The sequence below is a fragment of the Telopea speciosissima genome, chromosome 1 (genome assembly GCF_018873765.1).
Source record: "Telopea speciosissima isolate NSW1024214 ecotype Mountain lineage chromosome 1, Tspe_v1, whole genome shotgun sequence".
Classification (NCBI taxonomy): Eukaryota; Viridiplantae; Streptophyta; class Magnoliopsida; order Proteales; family Proteaceae; genus Telopea; species Telopea speciosissima.
Window position 1 is genome coordinate 28,424,661 of NC_057916.1, and position 16,832 is coordinate 28,441,492.

The 16,832-nt window shown below is 41.5% G+C and overlaps 1 protein-coding gene across 4 annotated transcripts; it reads left to right on the plus strand.

Annotated features, from left to right (window-relative positions):
* The first annotated feature begins 8,477 nt into the window (after positions 1-8,477).
* LOC122660727 (serine/arginine repetitive matrix protein 1-like) lies at positions 8,478-16,215 on the plus strand. Of its 4 annotated transcripts, XM_043855999.1 has the most exons (17): positions 8,478-8,768; positions 8,917-9,006; positions 9,163-9,285; positions 9,419-9,586; positions 9,682-9,768; positions 9,911-10,038; positions 12,317-12,361; positions 12,452-12,505; positions 12,707-13,282; positions 13,363-13,488; positions 13,602-13,850; positions 13,955-14,101; positions 14,228-14,428; positions 14,506-15,093; positions 15,178-15,521; positions 15,836-15,909; positions 16,047-16,215. In XM_043855999.1, the coding sequence occupies exons 1-15, from the start codon at positions 8,748-8,750 to the stop codon at positions 15,293-15,295; spliced, it is 2,721 nt and encodes a 906-aa protein (XP_043711934.1). In that variant the 5' UTR covers positions 8,478-8,747; the 3' UTR covers positions 15,296-15,521; positions 15,836-15,909; positions 16,047-16,215. The 4 variants fall into 4 exon arrangements, with proteins under 4 accessions (XP_043711934.1, XP_043711927.1, XP_043711929.1 ...); XM_043855992.1 differs by having other exon boundaries at positions 8,479-8,768; positions 14,506-15,521; XM_043855994.1 differs by having other exon boundaries at positions 8,479-8,768; positions 12,452-12,463; positions 14,506-15,521.
* The last annotated feature ends 617 nt before the right edge of the window (positions 16,216-16,832 follow it).

A 16,832-nucleotide genomic window follows, 5' to 3' on the forward strand; every position in this document is an offset into this window, starting at 1 on the left:
GTACCTTTGCTGAATTTTAGCACGGTTCTCCATCCACAAACTAATGGTAAGTCAGAGAGGACTATTCGGACCCTAGAGGACGTGCTCAGGGCTTGTGTCATTGATATGAAGGGTAGTCAGGATGAGCACATCTCACTCGTAGTGTTTGTTTACAACAACGGCTACCAAACTACTATAGGTATGACACCGTTCAAAGCACAGTACAATAGAAATTTCTGAACACCACTATATTGGGAGGAAGCTGATTAGCAAAGAATATTAGGGTCTGAATTGATACAAGCCACTTGTGGAAAAGTAGATTTGATAAGGGACCGAATCATGGCAGCTTAATCTAAATGGAAGAGCTATGCCGATTATGTTTTCTTGCGAGTATCGCCAACTAAGGGAGTAATTTGTTTCGACAAAGAGGGCAAAGGTGTTAATGTATTTTACGTAATGATGTGAGAAAGTACACCCCTACATTGATATTGTCAAGACTAAAAAGCCACATCGACTTGTCATGGGTGACACATAAAGAGCTACTGAAGAGAACTTTGATTATAAGGACAGCAATCCTCACAATCGATGTAACTTTTGATAAAGTTCGGTGGGGCAATCTCATTGATTAAAGGGGCATCTCGTTAATGAGAAGGTGAAGTGCGGTCAAGTATCCTCACCTATGCGAGATACCTAGGTGCGTCTCAATTTCGAGGACGAAATTCTTATAAGGTGGGGAGGATGTTAAATCCGTGCCCAAAATCCGATTTAAAACTCGGTCGACCACCGAGTCTGGTTTGAACCTTTTATGTAGAACCGGAGCGGAGTGCGCTTGTGAAGCTGTGGACCATGATACTCAAGCCATCCCACAAGATTGTTGGCCGTGACTCGGAGAAGTCATCGAGGATAGGTACATCGGCGAGGTAGGGGAAAGTTTATCTTCGAGGTGCATTCCTAGCATTTCCTTATTTCGAGGATCCGCGGCCCTCGCCCGGTGTACCCGTTCTCACTTACAGATGATTGGGAGTAAGTTAATATCCTAATAACTCATGAGTATAAATACTAGAATGGGCTTAGGACCTGATGTTCATTCTAATCATATTATGGGCCTAGTAGTATAATGGGCCCAATAACTTAAAATTGACCTAAAGACCTAAGACAACCAAACATGACTTAAGACTAAAGTGAGGTAAATAGGGGTCAATCCACTATTCACCTCACAATAGAAAACCTAAATCGTGGAGAGGAAAGGAGAGAAGGAAAGAAAGAAGAAGAAGAAAAAGAAGAAGAAAAAGAAGAAGAAGAAGAAGAAAGAAGGAACGAAAGGTAGAAGAAGAAGAAGGAAGAGAGGTGGAACCCAAGCTTGCTCTCCTACATTGGTGAGCATTCTCTCTCTCTCTCTCTCTCTCTCTCTCTCTCTCTCTCTCTCACCTCCTAATTTATAGACCTAGGGTTTGGACTTATGAGCCATGAGTGCTTCATCTACCCTAATGGAAAGGCCATTAATGGCTAATCTTTGAAGCTTAGTTATAAAGACACCTAATCCTACCTTGAACCCCCTTTCACCCTTTCTCCATTTATGAACCCTAAGTTGGGGATTCACCTCCATTTATGGGTTTCACCAACCCTCATGGAAGACCATAGAGGTGTGGTTTGTGGGTTGTTAAATAACATTGATTAAAGACCCTTTCAAAACCCCAATACCCAAACCCATGAGTTTCCTTTCCATATGTATTTAATGGAGGAAAACCTAATCGATCATGGGGTTTACAAACCCATGTTGGGTGTGTGCTATGGCACCTTGGTTGGGGTTGTTCTCATGGCCAAAGAGACCCCTAAAAACCCCTAAGAATACCCCATTTTAGCCCAAGACTTTGGGGCTGCAAAACCATTCTCGGAATGGCATGAGCAGATAAAGCGGCACATGGACGAGGCACATGCAAGTGCCAGTCCACTGAGAAACTAGATCTGCGGTGGGAAGTCCGAGAGGGACAAGCACATGGACAGGCACATGCAAGTGCCGGTCCACGAGAAAGATCTACCGGTGTGAGGTCCGAGAGGGACAGGCACATGGACGAGGCACATGCAAGTGCCGATCCCGAGAACCTAGATCTGCAGGTGGGAAAGTCCGAGGCATGGACGAGCACATGGACAGGCACATGATATAGCCTTCTTGTATGTGCGGTCCCCTATTTTAGCCTTGTTTGATAACTTATGTGGCCCAACTCTTCTAGCCCTAAGGCACTAATCTCTCCCCACGTTGTACACTCTCTTTAGGTTGTGACCTGGCTCGGGCGTATTAGTACGTGGGGCAGTGTACTTGGCATCGAACGCCGATTTGAAGAGCTCCGTTCGCGATTGGCGAGAATCAAGGTGAGTGAGTTAAGCAAACGTCTTAATTTATGGAATGTTTGTGTGTCATGTCTTGCGAATGTCATTCATGCATGTGTGCTATAATATATAATTATTAGTAAGATATAGGACGATATAAATGTTTAGATGTTGATAGGACTTTACATTCTTGTCTTGCGATATTATTTATTTTCTTGCACTATGGTGCGAATGGTGTTGGATTTAGTTATGGGACTTGGGTGCGGTTGGTCTTGGACACTGAGGATTCCATAATATGGACTCACTCATGGCATGTAGATCTAGGGCTTCGAGCGGGATCCAAGTGCCGGTGGTGTCTTGGGCTTGAGATTGCCGTACTTGAAATTGCATTAGAGTTGTCCATTGCATTAGGTGGAAACGGGATGGTGACCGACGAGCGCCTTCGGTATTCACATCTCGTACTTGTATACGTACGTATGGGCTAGAGGGCGAGAGGATAGCCGGCCGACCGTATTTCGGTATCTATGGACTCGGCCTCGGCCTATGCACATGCGTACCTCACTCATACAATAGGTGAATCTTGGCTAGGATAAATGTTTACCAGTACTATGACCCTTACCGACGGGGGTTAGGTGTCGGTCAAATCCGTGGGTTCCGAGGCGTTATTCGGGTATACCCACCGGGAAGTTCGGGCGCCAACCGTATTTTGGGCGAACGCCAGGACGGGATTTGACTCGGGGGTTTGCGTATATCTCTTGGTGGGACAGATGCACGAGGCTTCGGTAGCGACTCGGGTTTGTCATCGCCGGTATACCATCCGTTTATGGTACCGATGTCGGGATGCTACCTAAGGTGTTGCTATAGTACTATACGACTTAGTTGTGTGTTAGGTGGATAACAATAAAACTATACATCATCATTCATTCATGTAGCATGATTGTAAATTGTATGTGATGTACGGTCTACCTTGGTGGTATGGGACACCTTGGTATCCGTCCATCATGTATGGTTTGATCAACCCCATTCATTATTATTATTGTGTATGCTTGTGTGGCTTAGCCACTCATTGGGCTCGATTGGAGCTCACTCCTCGAGGAAACATATTTTTAGTTGATGCGGTACATTCGAGCGAGTGGCACGAGTACGAGACTCCCGAGGCTGGTTACGTTGATTGGTGGGCTCCGGAGATCGTGGGGCATGGACCGAGTGTTCTTTGCGATGTGTGTTCCTTGGCGGGGACAGTGACTTATGGCGGTGGCCATCTTTTGATGCACTTGATTATTCATTTTGAATTATAGGTGTATTCTTTTGATTCCTTTCATGATAGATGTATTATTTATATAGTAGGTAATACATAAGTCCTGATTAGAACGAATTGTACTTGAAGGGGTAAACTTGAATAGATAATATTTTATATGTTATCACCTAGCTTCTGCTAACTCTGATGTTATTAATATTAATCCTTTCCTTTTTACCTATTATCTGTCGTTGTGAATGAGTTAGTCTTGGGTACTGCATCAGTGATTCTGGTGGTTGGAGAGCGTAGTTGTATGCTCCGGTTGCATTTCCCGTGGTTCAGGGATGGGGGTGTGACAGACTTTGCATTGGAAAGGGCTCTATCTAATCGAATCCGTATGTTTGCTAATCCTAACCTGTTGTTGCTCCAAGGAAACAGAGGACCCTGAGCTCCCAAGTCCATAAACTCACACATTTCAACTATGTGTCTAAATTGGAAAACAGTTCTACTCCCTTTATAGGTTCCTCCATCTTTCTCCTGGCAAGATAAGAATGAGTTGAAGTCTCCACAACAAATCCAATACTCATCCCTCCCTTTGGCTAATTTGAATAAGTGAATCCCAAACTTTTTGCTCTTACAGCTGTCACATAAATTTTGTTCATGCGTTACCAATTGTTTATTGCGATTTTTTACTCTTTAACAACCAGTGGAAATGCGTTTTCAAAATTTGAATGGAGTAGAGTTACAGCTACAGCCTTAGCTAAGCTAATATTCGCTACTCGCTAACACACTACTGATTAAATATGTTATCTTGGAGCATTCAAAGTAAGTTCCTTCCAACAACAATTGAAGAAGTCGGTTGTCGCGTTATCCAACTAAGTGGAGCTTGAGTGCTTGGAATCCTTGCCATGTCTAATGCTCTTGATATTCTCTTCTGTTTGCAAGTGTTTTTATCTCTATCTATAGTTCTTCTTTTCGACGACTCTCTAATCCAGTGTTTTTTTCCTCTTTTCTTCTTCGAGAGAGCAATACCCTTCCACTTTCTATGAATGAACCATGGAGGAAAATAGACAAGGGGTACTCGGATTAGCTCCCAGGATAGACCGCCAAATAGAACACCACCTCAGAGATACCCTTCAGAGCGATGGAGATCCAGTGAAGGGGGTTTGATTTCCTGGAATAACTCATTGGTTGGATATATCATGCTGGGAAAACCCTACCGAAAGCAAATTGTGCTAAAGGCCTTACCAACAACCTGGAATACCAGACATCCAGTGGAGGTTTCTCATATGACCGACAACAAGTACCTCTTTCGTTTCAATCACACTACAAATTTATAAAATGTTCTCAAGGAGGGCCCGTGGACAGTTTCAGGGAATTTTCTACTACTTGAAAGATGGAGGGGTGATGAGCAATGTAGTTTCTCTCGAACAGATTTTTGGATTCAATTCCATATGCTCCCACTAGACCTGATGAACTTGGAGTTCGTACTGTAGTTGGTAATGAGATTAGGTGAACCTGCTCTTACAATGATGATATAGGGAAATCAATCTGGAAGCCGAGTTCACTATGTGAGATGCAGAATTAGTTTGGAAATCAACAAACCCTTGAAGATTTTTTTTCCGGTTCGACGAAAATCATGTGCAAAGATTGAAGTGCATGTGAAGTATGAACAGTTGCCATTATTTTGCTATATCTTTGGGATTATCAGGCACGATGAATATCGTTGTGGTATATACTTTTAAGTATATATAAGGAGCAGTAGACCAACAACGATGAATTCTTTGATCTTTTTGCGGCCCGAGGGTTAAGGCGGATTGACTATTCTCTTCGAGGCTCCCCTCCAGATGATAGATTGTTGGAGATGGCTTCTTATATACGTTATGAAGATTCGGAGTTTGGCAAATGACATGGAGGAGAACAGGCAAATCAGAGGGAAGCGAGCTAGGGTTCATTCAAATCGGTGGAACACCGATGGAGCTGGAGAAAACGACATCCCTATAAGAGGTACAAAAAACCCTTTGTCTGTGGTGACCCTGCCATGTGTATTCTCCCACCTCCATCATTCTTTATCCTCGCCCCACACCCACATTCATCATTCCTCTGTTACTCCTAACAATTCCCATAATTCTCTGTCACGATATAACCATCTTCCAAGACATTCTTACTAAAGTAAATCTCACTCTTGAGTAAAACCATAGTTTAGTACATGGGAGTAATAGAAAATTTATGTTGTGCTCATGCGCATACCTTTCCCACAAAAAAAATAAAGGAAAATTTCACGGATACCCCCTAAAAGTATCCAATATTTCAGAAACTTATCATATTTGGTCAAAATAGCAAACTTCCCCCTTGAAGTTAAGAGGATGACCCCAAGATAAAATGTCGATTTTACCCTCTTAGTTATTTAAAAAAACAAGATGAAATATCCATTTTAACCCCAAAGTTGAAATGTCCATTTTAACCTCTGAACTGGATGCTTGGGCGACCGTCACCTGTTCCGGCTCCAGCGACCATTACCAGCGGCATCTCCCTATCCCTTTCCTTCTCCGTCTCCGACACCCCTCCCCCTCCTCTACGGCTGTTCTTAGCGGGATGGTATCTGCCTGCATGACCTCCACCTGATGCTTCACAGCCAAACAGACCGCTGCCCCGTCATCTTCTCCCCTCGATGTCTTCTCCTTCTCCGACTTGCTCAGGAAGATGTAGTTTTGAGTAGGCCTATGAACGCCGTTCTGCAACGGCCTCTCGCCACCATCAACCGATCCTTCGGCGTCCGAGTCGACCCCTTTTCACGTTCGATTTGACCTTCGGGATAGGCGATCGGTTGGACTGCCTGATCGAGACGGAGAGATTCCTCAGGAGAAGACTCGGGAATCTCATCTTTCCCGTTGAGAGACAGATGTAGGGTTTCAGGAAGAGAAGAAATCTTCTCAGCAACAGCGTTCTTTAGGTCTTGCAGAGACATCGACACGAGCGAGAGCAATGATCGATTTCCTAGTGTTCAGAACCTCTGTGGCCAGTCCCTTGATTTCTTTGGGCGTGGCATCTTTATCTTCCAAGCCTCCGAAGTGAAGTTGCTATATGGATCTCTGCAACACAACCAACCCTTCCTCGGTTCCGCAGGAGCCTTCGCTTCCCATATCTTTGGTTCCTCTTTCTTTTCTTCTTTTCGGCTCTGACGTTATTGAATCGATTAGAGAATCTGGAACACTTTCTGGTGGTCTTCAGTTGAAGAAAGCGTTGGATGCAAATGAAGAATCGGACTTTAACGGGGTATGAATAGAATCAGACATGTTTGTTTGATGTTTGCAGAGGAGACAGGCTACAATTTTTATAGATTCAAACAAATGAAGAGAAATTGATAGACAAAAGTGACATGCACACAGAGGGGGAGGGGAAGGGGGAGGGGGAGAGAGAGAGAGGGGGAAGGAAGGAGGAGGGAACAGACGGCACATGAGAACCAGAAACAGACCCTTCGCATGCAATTTGTGCCGTCCTTGAAGATGTGTGTCTCGTACTGCGCAGGATGGAGCCAGCATATATTCACATAAATCCCCTGTTCTACATGCACAGCTTTTTCACCTGTGCGAGTGACTGCATCCTCTGCTGTCAAAGATGTCTTCCCATCCACATCTGTGTGGGTGAACTGAGAAGAGGTAAAATAAAATAGAATCATACAGCTTTTCCCTGTATGGGATGATTAAGGAATTTAATCATAAGAGTTATTTTGATTTCCTTCAAATTTTGATTGATCCCTCGTCTCGTCTATGTTTAACTTGTTTCATAACTTTGAAATGCTTCTCTTTCCATTATCGGTTATGTTTTATGAGCTTTCCTTTGACATTCGAATTGAAACAACCACCATCAAAATTGACCAACCCAGACTGAATGATTCCACTCTGGCTTTTTTTCAAAAAAAAACTTTCAGTGTATAGAACCTTCATCTATATTGAGTTTTGGGGAAAAAGAGACAGAAATACTCTGTTTATAACTTTATAGACGAGTAATTTTTGTAAAAATATCTGATTGTTTAACCAATATTCCTTTTGTCTCATATTTCCTCTGTATCTGCCCACCGAGAAGGGCTTGGCCGTCAGAGAACAGAAAAAAATTTTGAGAAAAAAACGAAGAGGAAGGAAGGGTTGAAGTGTGCCGAATTATTCTGCTCTTGTTAACAACAAAACAAACTCTTTATTTGGGGTGAATTCCATGGCAATCGAACCTTTGTTTTTCAATTCTTTGTTAGAGATGGCGTCTCGATTTTCAGAGTCTCCTTCGATTGCAGGTCTCCAACAATGTGAATCTTGATTGGGGGTCGCCCCTCTAAGTTGCAGAAATTTTGATTGCAGGTCGCCTCCTTCTGAGAACGAAACAAAGGAAAAAGGTGGAGGAGACCGGAGAGGGTGGTGGCGGGGTTGCAGGGGAGCAAGAGAAGGAGGGCTAGTGGTGGTGGCGGCGGAAGAAACAGCAGAAGGGGAAATGGGTTTCACAGGTAAGGGTAATTTTGCCATTTAAAAAGAGTTAACAGACACTTAACTGCAGAGACTAACGGAGTGGACTAAATTAAAATAAATTCATAAAAATAAGGGGTGTCTGTGACATTTTAACGAAATATGGTAAATTTCTAAGATATTGGATACTTTTAGAGGGTGTCCGTGAAATTTTCCCCAAAAAATATCATACACTTGTTAGTTGTTAAGAGGAAAACAGGGCTAGCCCAGGAGGCTCTACAAGAGTACCTACAGTTGGGATAGGGTTTAAAACAATAGAGCCTTGCTCGGCCTGTTGGACCCGTAACTGTTAATCAGGATTCGTGAATGCGCTTGTCCGATTACATAAGAGACGAATCGGGGCGATTTACCTAATCCAATTCCTAGTTCCTACTCTTTTAGACCTAAAATGATTTTCATGGATATAACCCTAGACCTAGAACTTGTCGTTTCGGTGGAAGGCTCAAACTCAAAGCATCGTCAAGAAGTTCTAACAGTGCGGGGTCGCATTTTGGATGAGGCAGGGAGAATAGTGGTATTGATTTGTTCCGTCTGAGCTGAAAGTTCTACTTTTCCGCTTGCGGCAGGAGTGGCGTAGTGCGGAAAAGGCGCTAAATTCTCACTCAGCGACTCTCAAACTTGGTCATTCTCAAATTCTATTTGTTTCCCGTTCCAATTAACTCTTGCAGGTCTTGTGAAATACATCGAAGATGTCGGGCGGGTTCTTCCGAGTAAGAATCTATTACTTAGTTGTTTTAATATCTTTTGTCGAAATTTGTATGGCACCGAATTTCTCTGATCCAGTGGTGTCTGATAGTTTCATTGCAAAAATCGGTTCATGACGAACTGTTTTACTTTTTTTCGGATTTGAATTATTAGGGCACCTCTGCCGATCAAGATACTCGTTTCTCGAATAAACAGGCGAAGCTGATGAAATCCCAGAAGTTCGCTTCGGAATTGGATCATGTGGTTCGTTTTCGTTCTTGTTCGTTGTATTTAGTTCAGCACGAGAAAGTTAGGGCTTAGTGAAGCTCGAAAAGCTTCAGTCGAAAGTAATCCTTTTCAGCTCCAAAGTATATATATAAAAAAATAAAAATTTTCCGTTTCTCAACTTTTTGTGTTTAGGTGGATATGACTAAGGTGAAGATAGACACGATCAAACCCTGGATAGCTAAGAGGGTAACAGAGATTCTTGGATTCGAGGACGAAGTTCTGATCAATTTCATATATGGACTGCTTGATAGAAAGGTAACATACGCAATTATATACCCGCCAGGCGGGGATTTGGGGAACTATGGGGGATTGATTCACACAAACCGTCAAGTTCTCTCATTTGATATTGAGTCTAATTTGCAATTTTTTTAATATGATTTTATTGCAGGACGTGAATGGAAAGGAGGTGCAAATCCAGCTCACTGGATTCATGGAGAAAAACACTGGGAAATTCATGAAAGAACTTTGGACTCTCCTGCTCAGCGCTCAGAAAAATGCTAGCGGTATACCTCAACAGATATTGGATGCAACAGACGAGGAACTTAGGAAGAAGAAGGTTTGACATCATGTGAACTTTTTACTTCACTAGTAACTCCGATTGCTATACATAATAGTTATTTATTGTCTTAGTTTTGTACATGGTCATTGTAGGCGGAAGCGGATCGAATCACCCATGAAATACATAAGAGGAAAGAGAAAGAGGGAAGGGAGATCCAGCTAGAGAAGCTGAAGAAGATGGTAACTAATTCACTCTATGCCAGTTTTAGCGTGTATGGAGCTTTGGTTTTTTGTTTTAACTCCCGTTTATGTTTGTTCTGGTACTCAGCTTGCTTCTGCAATTATTTGGGTTCATGTCCTTCTTTGCCTCAAACTACTGTAGGACGTTGGTGATGATGAATTGAGGGCCAATAAAGCTGTACCTGATGCAGTCTTGAAGCATTCACAAGCCAGAGACTCCAGTGAAGAGAAAGAAGCTGATAAAAGGAATGGATCTAGGAAGACGAACGGGTTAGAGCTGAAAATATTTTCTTCTCTTGCATTCTCTTTTTAAATTTTTTTGAAGAGATCTATCTTTAGTACTCACTTTCTGTTTTCATTTATCTTTCCATCAATGTATAATCTTCATGTTATGTTTTGGAACTTTTGATATGTTTTGTAGTAAATTGGTATGTGTTCGATTTATGTATTCAAGTTGATCACTTTGAAGTTTGAACAGGTAGCGTAGGACCTGAATATGTAATTAATCCTCCCCCGATGTTGAGAAGGGGAAAATGGTTGTTCTTTTTAGTTCCTTCAATGGCAATGCTTCGAAATCTGTAACTTCATGTATCATGAGTAGTTATGTTGTTATGATCTACCCGGCTGCTCAATGTGACTAAGCCTAGTCTTGTACACATTGACCAGCTTGATGGCCAAAATGTAGTATTTTTTCCTTCTATTTTTTTTTCTATAGAAAGAGAGAAGGGGGTTTGAGATTGTATGTCTCAAGGCCTATCCAAGGAGGTAATAGCAGCAATGCTTTTACTGAAGATGATCGAATAGGAAATCGTCATTGTGGAGGAGTTCCCAGGAAGGAAAGACCATTAACATCTCTGAGTTCACTATTTACTATAAAAGAAAGAAAGAAAGAAAGAAAGAAAGCATCTATGACTATGAGGTTGCTGTATGATGGTTACTGAAAATTTACAATCTTCAACAAGTCTAGGTATTGAAAGGATAAGGTTATGGCAAACAAAATTGGCTTTATAAGTCTGGAATATTAGTCTTCTATTTTTGGGTATTCTCTCCACCTGGTTCTGATCATGTGGATGTTAACGTTTATACTCTTTGTATGTGCTGTTCCGACTTTCTGTTGTGTGTGCTAGGTAGGACATTTCCACAGAGTAATGGTATATCAGAAGGTTGGTACCTATCCTCCAACCCCTTGTCTCTCCAACCAAATTCATCCCCCTCACTTGAGTGAAACCCTGCGGCTTTGGTAAGCAGAGCTGCTCTGCATCCCTGCCACTCTCCCACCAACAATGTAAAGGGGGGTGGGGAGAAATTGGGGATAGGAATATTAATACTGTGGGGTTCTCATTTCTTTGTCATTCTGCCACCCTCTCAACAATGATGAGAAAAAAAGAAGAAAGAAATTGGGCTAAAAATATTATTACCATTGGGTTCCCTGATTGTTTATGACCATTTTATTTGTGGCTGCGCTATTTTCTTCTACTTGTTATGATGACATATTTCTTCAGGCCTCTGTCAAAAAAAAAAAAACAAAAAAGGAAAAGAAAAATATTAGTAATATAAAAATTACATGAAGTTACAAAAACAGACAAGAAGAGAGAATGTGAGAGCAGGAAAGATGGTAGGGAGGGAGGACCCTGTACTGAATATCCATACATTTTCAAGGCATCAGTTCACATAAAATTATAAGTTCAAAACCAACAAATGATTACAATGGGGAAAATCCTTTGAATCATTTGCCACTTGAACTTTGTGACTAATCTGTGGATAGAATGCTCAACAAGTGAACTGAGGGGCTATAAATCAACTTTATTGGTCTGTATCTATATTTCAGTCTATAGGTTTATGCATGAGAACGAAGAACAACAGTTGTTTAAATTCTTCATTTTCTGTTAGTGTAATTAATAGGACTATTACTGCTAGATCAGGATGGAAGATAACTGCTTCTCCTATGCTTAAGCTGGTGGAAGCATGAGAAACATGTAGTTATCGTTTTTCTTTTAGCTTTTGGGACCAACATTAGTGCAAGAGTACCATTACCTCAATAGTCATTTTTCTAAAGAACGGTGGTGATTAAGAAAACAAAATTGTTGTAACTTTCTTAGATTCAATGTAAAATCAAATTTGAATAGGGACTGGTGGTGGATAGAAAATGAATTATTTTGTATGTAGGGTCCTAAAAAGTGTCCTTTATTTCTTTTTCCTGTACTCCCTATGATGAATATTGGTCGTTTTTTTTATTATCAATACTCACTGAGATCTAGCTCATTGGTTTATTGCTCTGTGGGGCAATCATTTTCCATCAATCAAGCAATTGGCAGGCCTAAATTCTTATTCAAGAATTTCAGATCAGTATTATTGTCATTGTTGTTGTAGAATCATTTCCTTCCCATGCAGGTCTATCTGTTAACCCAACGGATATATCTGCCCCATGGCAGTTCTGGTGGCACTCAATTTCTGATGCCAGTAGATGTTTATGAGTAGTATCACTTGCATGTTTAAACTTATCTATCTAGTCCCCAAATATGAAAGATTTTTCTTGTCTGTTTAGCAGGGCTTTGAAATCTCCAAATTCAGTGGATCGTTCCCCTTTTAGTCGGTAAGTGTTCTACTCTTTATGTTTGGCAATAATTGACTTCCCTAACTTGACAAAATCATGTAAATTTGTGTTTGGTTGCTTCTGCAACAGCTCTCCTTCCAGGTCAGTCAGCAAGTCATTTTCCAATTCAAGGAGCTACTCAGAGTATGTTTTCTTTTCTCTTCTTCCAGCAATAACACTTGTTTAGATTTTGTACAATTCGATTAACTGCATTTAGGTTGCATCATTTTGATGTGTTTCTTTGCTTCTCTTGTTCCAGCACATAATGACTTAATAGTACCTATAATCTAAATTACTTTCCATTTTCTTCAATTATTTTGACTACTCAATGTATACCTTTCATAGTGAAAGGCACAGATCAAGAAGCATGTCCAGATCACCTAAACCACGAGAGCGTTCTATTTCTCCCCAAAAGCGGAATCGATCTCCAAGGAGGCGGTCTGTTTCTCCTCGTTACCGGCATTCACCACGAAAACCTCGTTCTCCTTTGCGGCAGAGATCACATCATTCAAGACATAGGTCATCATCATATTCAAAGCGAAGATCTCTTTCTCCAGTGCGGCATAGACTCTCCTCTCCGTCAAGACGTAGATCACCTTCTCCTGTGCGGCGTAGATTGCGTTCTCCTTTGAGAAATAGATCACCCTCTCCCGTGCGACGTAGATCACCTTCTCCTGTACGACGTCGATCACGTAGATCTCCATCACCTCCACATCGAAGGTCTCCTCCTATGCGTCGAAGGTCTCCACTTAGTGTCCGTAGGAGGTCACCGACTCCTTCCCGGCGTCGGTCTCCTCCGAGGTGGAGTTCCCCATCACCAGTTCGGGGCAGGTCACCCTCTCCAGTTAGGAGATTTTCTCCTCCTAGGTCCCCAAGCCATAGGAGGAGATCACCATTGCAATCTTCAAGACTAAGATATAGGTATTTGAATTGAACTTGTTTTGATGTTTTCTCATCCCCCTCCCTCTCTTCAGTTCTTCAATCAGATTGTGCATGTGCAGGAGTCGTAGTCCTTATAAAAGTCGCAGTCCTGCATATCGAAGTCGTAGAAGCCTAAGTAGGGACCGTGATCGTAGATCTAATGGTATGGAATCCAGAAGTGCACGTGATGATTATGTCTCTCAAAGGTATTGCAATGTCCATGATAGATTTCTGTTTGATATTGATGGTGGTGTTTTATTCTCTTCGTAGGGAACCATTGATTACATTATCTTTTACAATCTCATAAAACCTGGTGCAGGGCCCGTGGGAAAACATCTCCTGTTCGTCATACTCCCAAGAGAGAGGTTGAACGACTAGGTCAGGCACACAGGGGATCAGATTCAGAGTCTCGCCAACCACGAATTTCATTGAGGTCACCACAACGAGATCCTACCGTCCGAAGCAATGCCAATCAGAAAAAAGTTGCTATGGCTCATTCACCAGAATTCTCTCAAAGCCTGTCAGAACCTTCACCGCACATGAGGAAATTAAGCCCTCATGAGGATAGGTCAGTTTCATGGTTTTGGTCATTGCTTTATGGCATTGTATATTTTGTTTGTCTCTCTCTTTCCAGTTCTGAGTATGTTCTCTTGCTTCTATGTGCTTCTGAAGGCCCTGTGATCCATCTGAGAGTCCTGTGAGGCAAGGGAAAGAAACCATGAGTCATGACAGTCCAAGTCCTGTGAGACGACCAAGAAAACAAATAGCTCATCATGACAGATCAGAAACAAGTTCGGAGGAAGAGATGAGTTATGCCAGGTTGAATTTCACATTGATCTTCTCCAGCATTTCTTGTTCAAATTGTGACCTTGTAACGCTGCTTCAACATGTTCTCTTTGGTTGTTCAGTTTATATAAATTACTATGTTTGTCTTGTGTATTTTAGGGAGGATGGGGATTATAGAATTAATTCTTCAGAAAGAAGAATCAGGCAGTCACCCACATTTGGCCATCAGAACAATTATTCTGTGAAGGACTTCCAAGAGAAAGTGTACTCTCCTGAAAGAGTGGAAGGTCATCAGTCTGCTGAAGCTATAGGCAGTCTAGATAACACAGAATTGAGAAAGAAAGACCAGGACAAACAGAGGTATGCCGTCTTCTCACTAATTTACCTTCGTGTCTGTGAAGCCTGTAAGAAATGATGATGTCTAACTTTTGTGGCAGTTTGAAAGCTTCAATGGGGACTGCTCATTCAGAAAGTCCCAGCCAAAAAGATTCTACCGTGTTGGGAAATGTTGAGTATGGACCTTGGAGGCCGGATGGAAGAAGCTTTGTACCCGATGATATTCAGGATGGACAACAATCTGCCAAGAAAAGTGGAAGAGATTCTCCTTCATTAAGTGAAAAATTACAGAAATCATATTCCAGAGAATGTAATAAATCGGAGGAGAGGAAGCATTCTCATTCAAGCAATGCTGAGGAAAGGGACCGGGGTCACAAGACAGAGGTATTACGGACATCATTGAAGAAGGTTGATAGGAAGAATCGTCCTGGTTCCTCAAATTCTGATTCAGAGGAAAATGAGGAATACAGACGTGATTACATGGAGAAGAGAAAGCATAAGAGATCAAGTAGGCATGAAGTGGATTTGGATGATAATGCATCATATGATGATTCTGAAATTGATGAGAGGAAGGAGGCCAAGAGAAGAAGGAAGGAAGAGAAGAGATTGAGGAAAGAGGAGAGGCGGCGACGGCGTGAAGAACGGCACCGTAGAAGGGAAGAACGCCGTGCAAGCAAGCTGAAAGCCAAGTCAATGGACACAGTCACTCCACCTTCAGATTGTGAAAAAATCCGAAATGATGTTGTTGATTCAGAACTTGACGTTGATGCCAGGAAAGAGTCAAATCCAAGTGAAACTGAAAAGCCAGAGTCAGAGCAGAAAAAACTTGAGATTGAGCTGCGAAAGAAGGCTCTTGAATCTCTAAGAGCAAAGAAGGGCATTAGTCACTAAATTGTTCTTGTTTTGGATCATCTTGCAGTTGTTCTTTTTTATTGACATTATCAGTTAACATTTACTACTAGGCAATATTTTACTAGAAATGGCAGTTTTCCTGTTATATGTCATAGCTGTTTAATGTAGTCTGTGTTTACTGCTTTCAGCTTTACTGGATAAATGAAGATTCCTGAGCTATACTAGATGTGCAACTTTGTGCAGAACTTGCTTCTAGATTTTTCTGGTAATATTTGCCTTCCCTTTGTTGGGAATTTGAATTTTTTTTGAGGCTTGATATGAGAACAGCTCAACATGCTGAAGGATTCGTATTTCATGTAACTGGCCACTGTATATTGCAATTTTGTTTGGTTTACAGAACTGCCTGTAGCATTGAACTATATGATGTGTTATGAAAGTTCAGAATTTAATACATTGATACACTAATAAAATATACGGGGTGTTCAAATTGCTTAGAACTAGAGAAATGAAACCTAGAGGTCTTGGAAGTTTTGTCTAATATGAGGTGAATACTAAATCAGCTTTGTGATTGATTGATAGATGAGAATACTGTCAACTAGATGACTTGGTTGAGCAGGGCCTTATGCAGAGCCAGTTTTTGTACATCAAATCAGGTGATATGTCATACATACTTTGTGGGATTTTTAGAAAGAAGACTCCAGTCTCTATTGGTTGAAACCTCTTTACATGTAATTAGTTGAGTTGTCTTGAATTGTATTATATTGCGGTTTAACCTCTGTATGGTTGGCAGCTTGACAATGCTGGGGACTGTTTTAAAATTCACCAAGATGATATAGGCTACCGACTCATCCTATCTTGATCTTGATGTCAGCTCTTAACTTTCTGTGGACCACATCACAATGTATGTATAAATGCTGATAAATTATAAAAGTTTATGCAAATTTTTTTTTTCATTTGAATTTTGAAGTTGATTATGTTGGTACTTACCAGGGATCGTTTGTTCGTTTGTTTCTTCTTTTTTTCGCTGTCTTTTGATGGAAGTGGGATTCTGCTAATGTGGTGTCTTACTGAATGAAATCTGGACATAAATTTCTTATTTGTTTCATCCATGTACTTTTCCTTTTTGTTTTTATTTCTCTTGACCTTTTCGTATTGCAGTTTTGATTTTATCTGAAAATTGACCTGATAATGTAGTCCTAGGTAGGGGTAATCCCACTAGGAGCCAGGGTAATAGGGTCACACACAAGGGCTGGCCGATTGGGTTAGGGTTCAGAAATTTAGGTCAAAACTAGGGTTAGAGTTGGACAATGGCAATGGGGTTTATGGGGTTTTAATGTGCAGGTCTAAGGTGCTTTTATGGCATATAAATAATAGGATTTGGGAAGGTTTTCAAATTCTGCAATTTTGGACAGAATTGAGTTGCAGGTTTTGGGTTTTAATGGAGTGGAGGAATGGAGGGGATAGAGTGGGAGTTATGAGCTGGGTTTTGGGTTGAGTGTGGGGAGAAGTGTGGGGGATACATGCTAGAAGTTTGGTTTGAAACTGATGGACAGATCTGAAGTTATGAAGGAGTCCT

Excerpts from the sequence above, each read along its gene's own strand:
- LOC122660727 (XM_043855992.1), top strand. The coding sequence starts at position 8,748 with ATGTCGGGCGGGTTCTTCCGA. Across the intron at positions 9,286-9,418 it reads ATGGACTGCTTGATAGAAAG|GACGTGAATGGAAAGGAGGT; the intron begins GTAACATACGCA and ends ATTTTATTGCAG. Across the intron at positions 13,851-13,954 it reads TTAAGCCCTCATGAGGATAG|GCCCTGTGATCCATCTGAGA; the intron begins GTCAGTTTCATG and ends GTGCTTCTGAAG.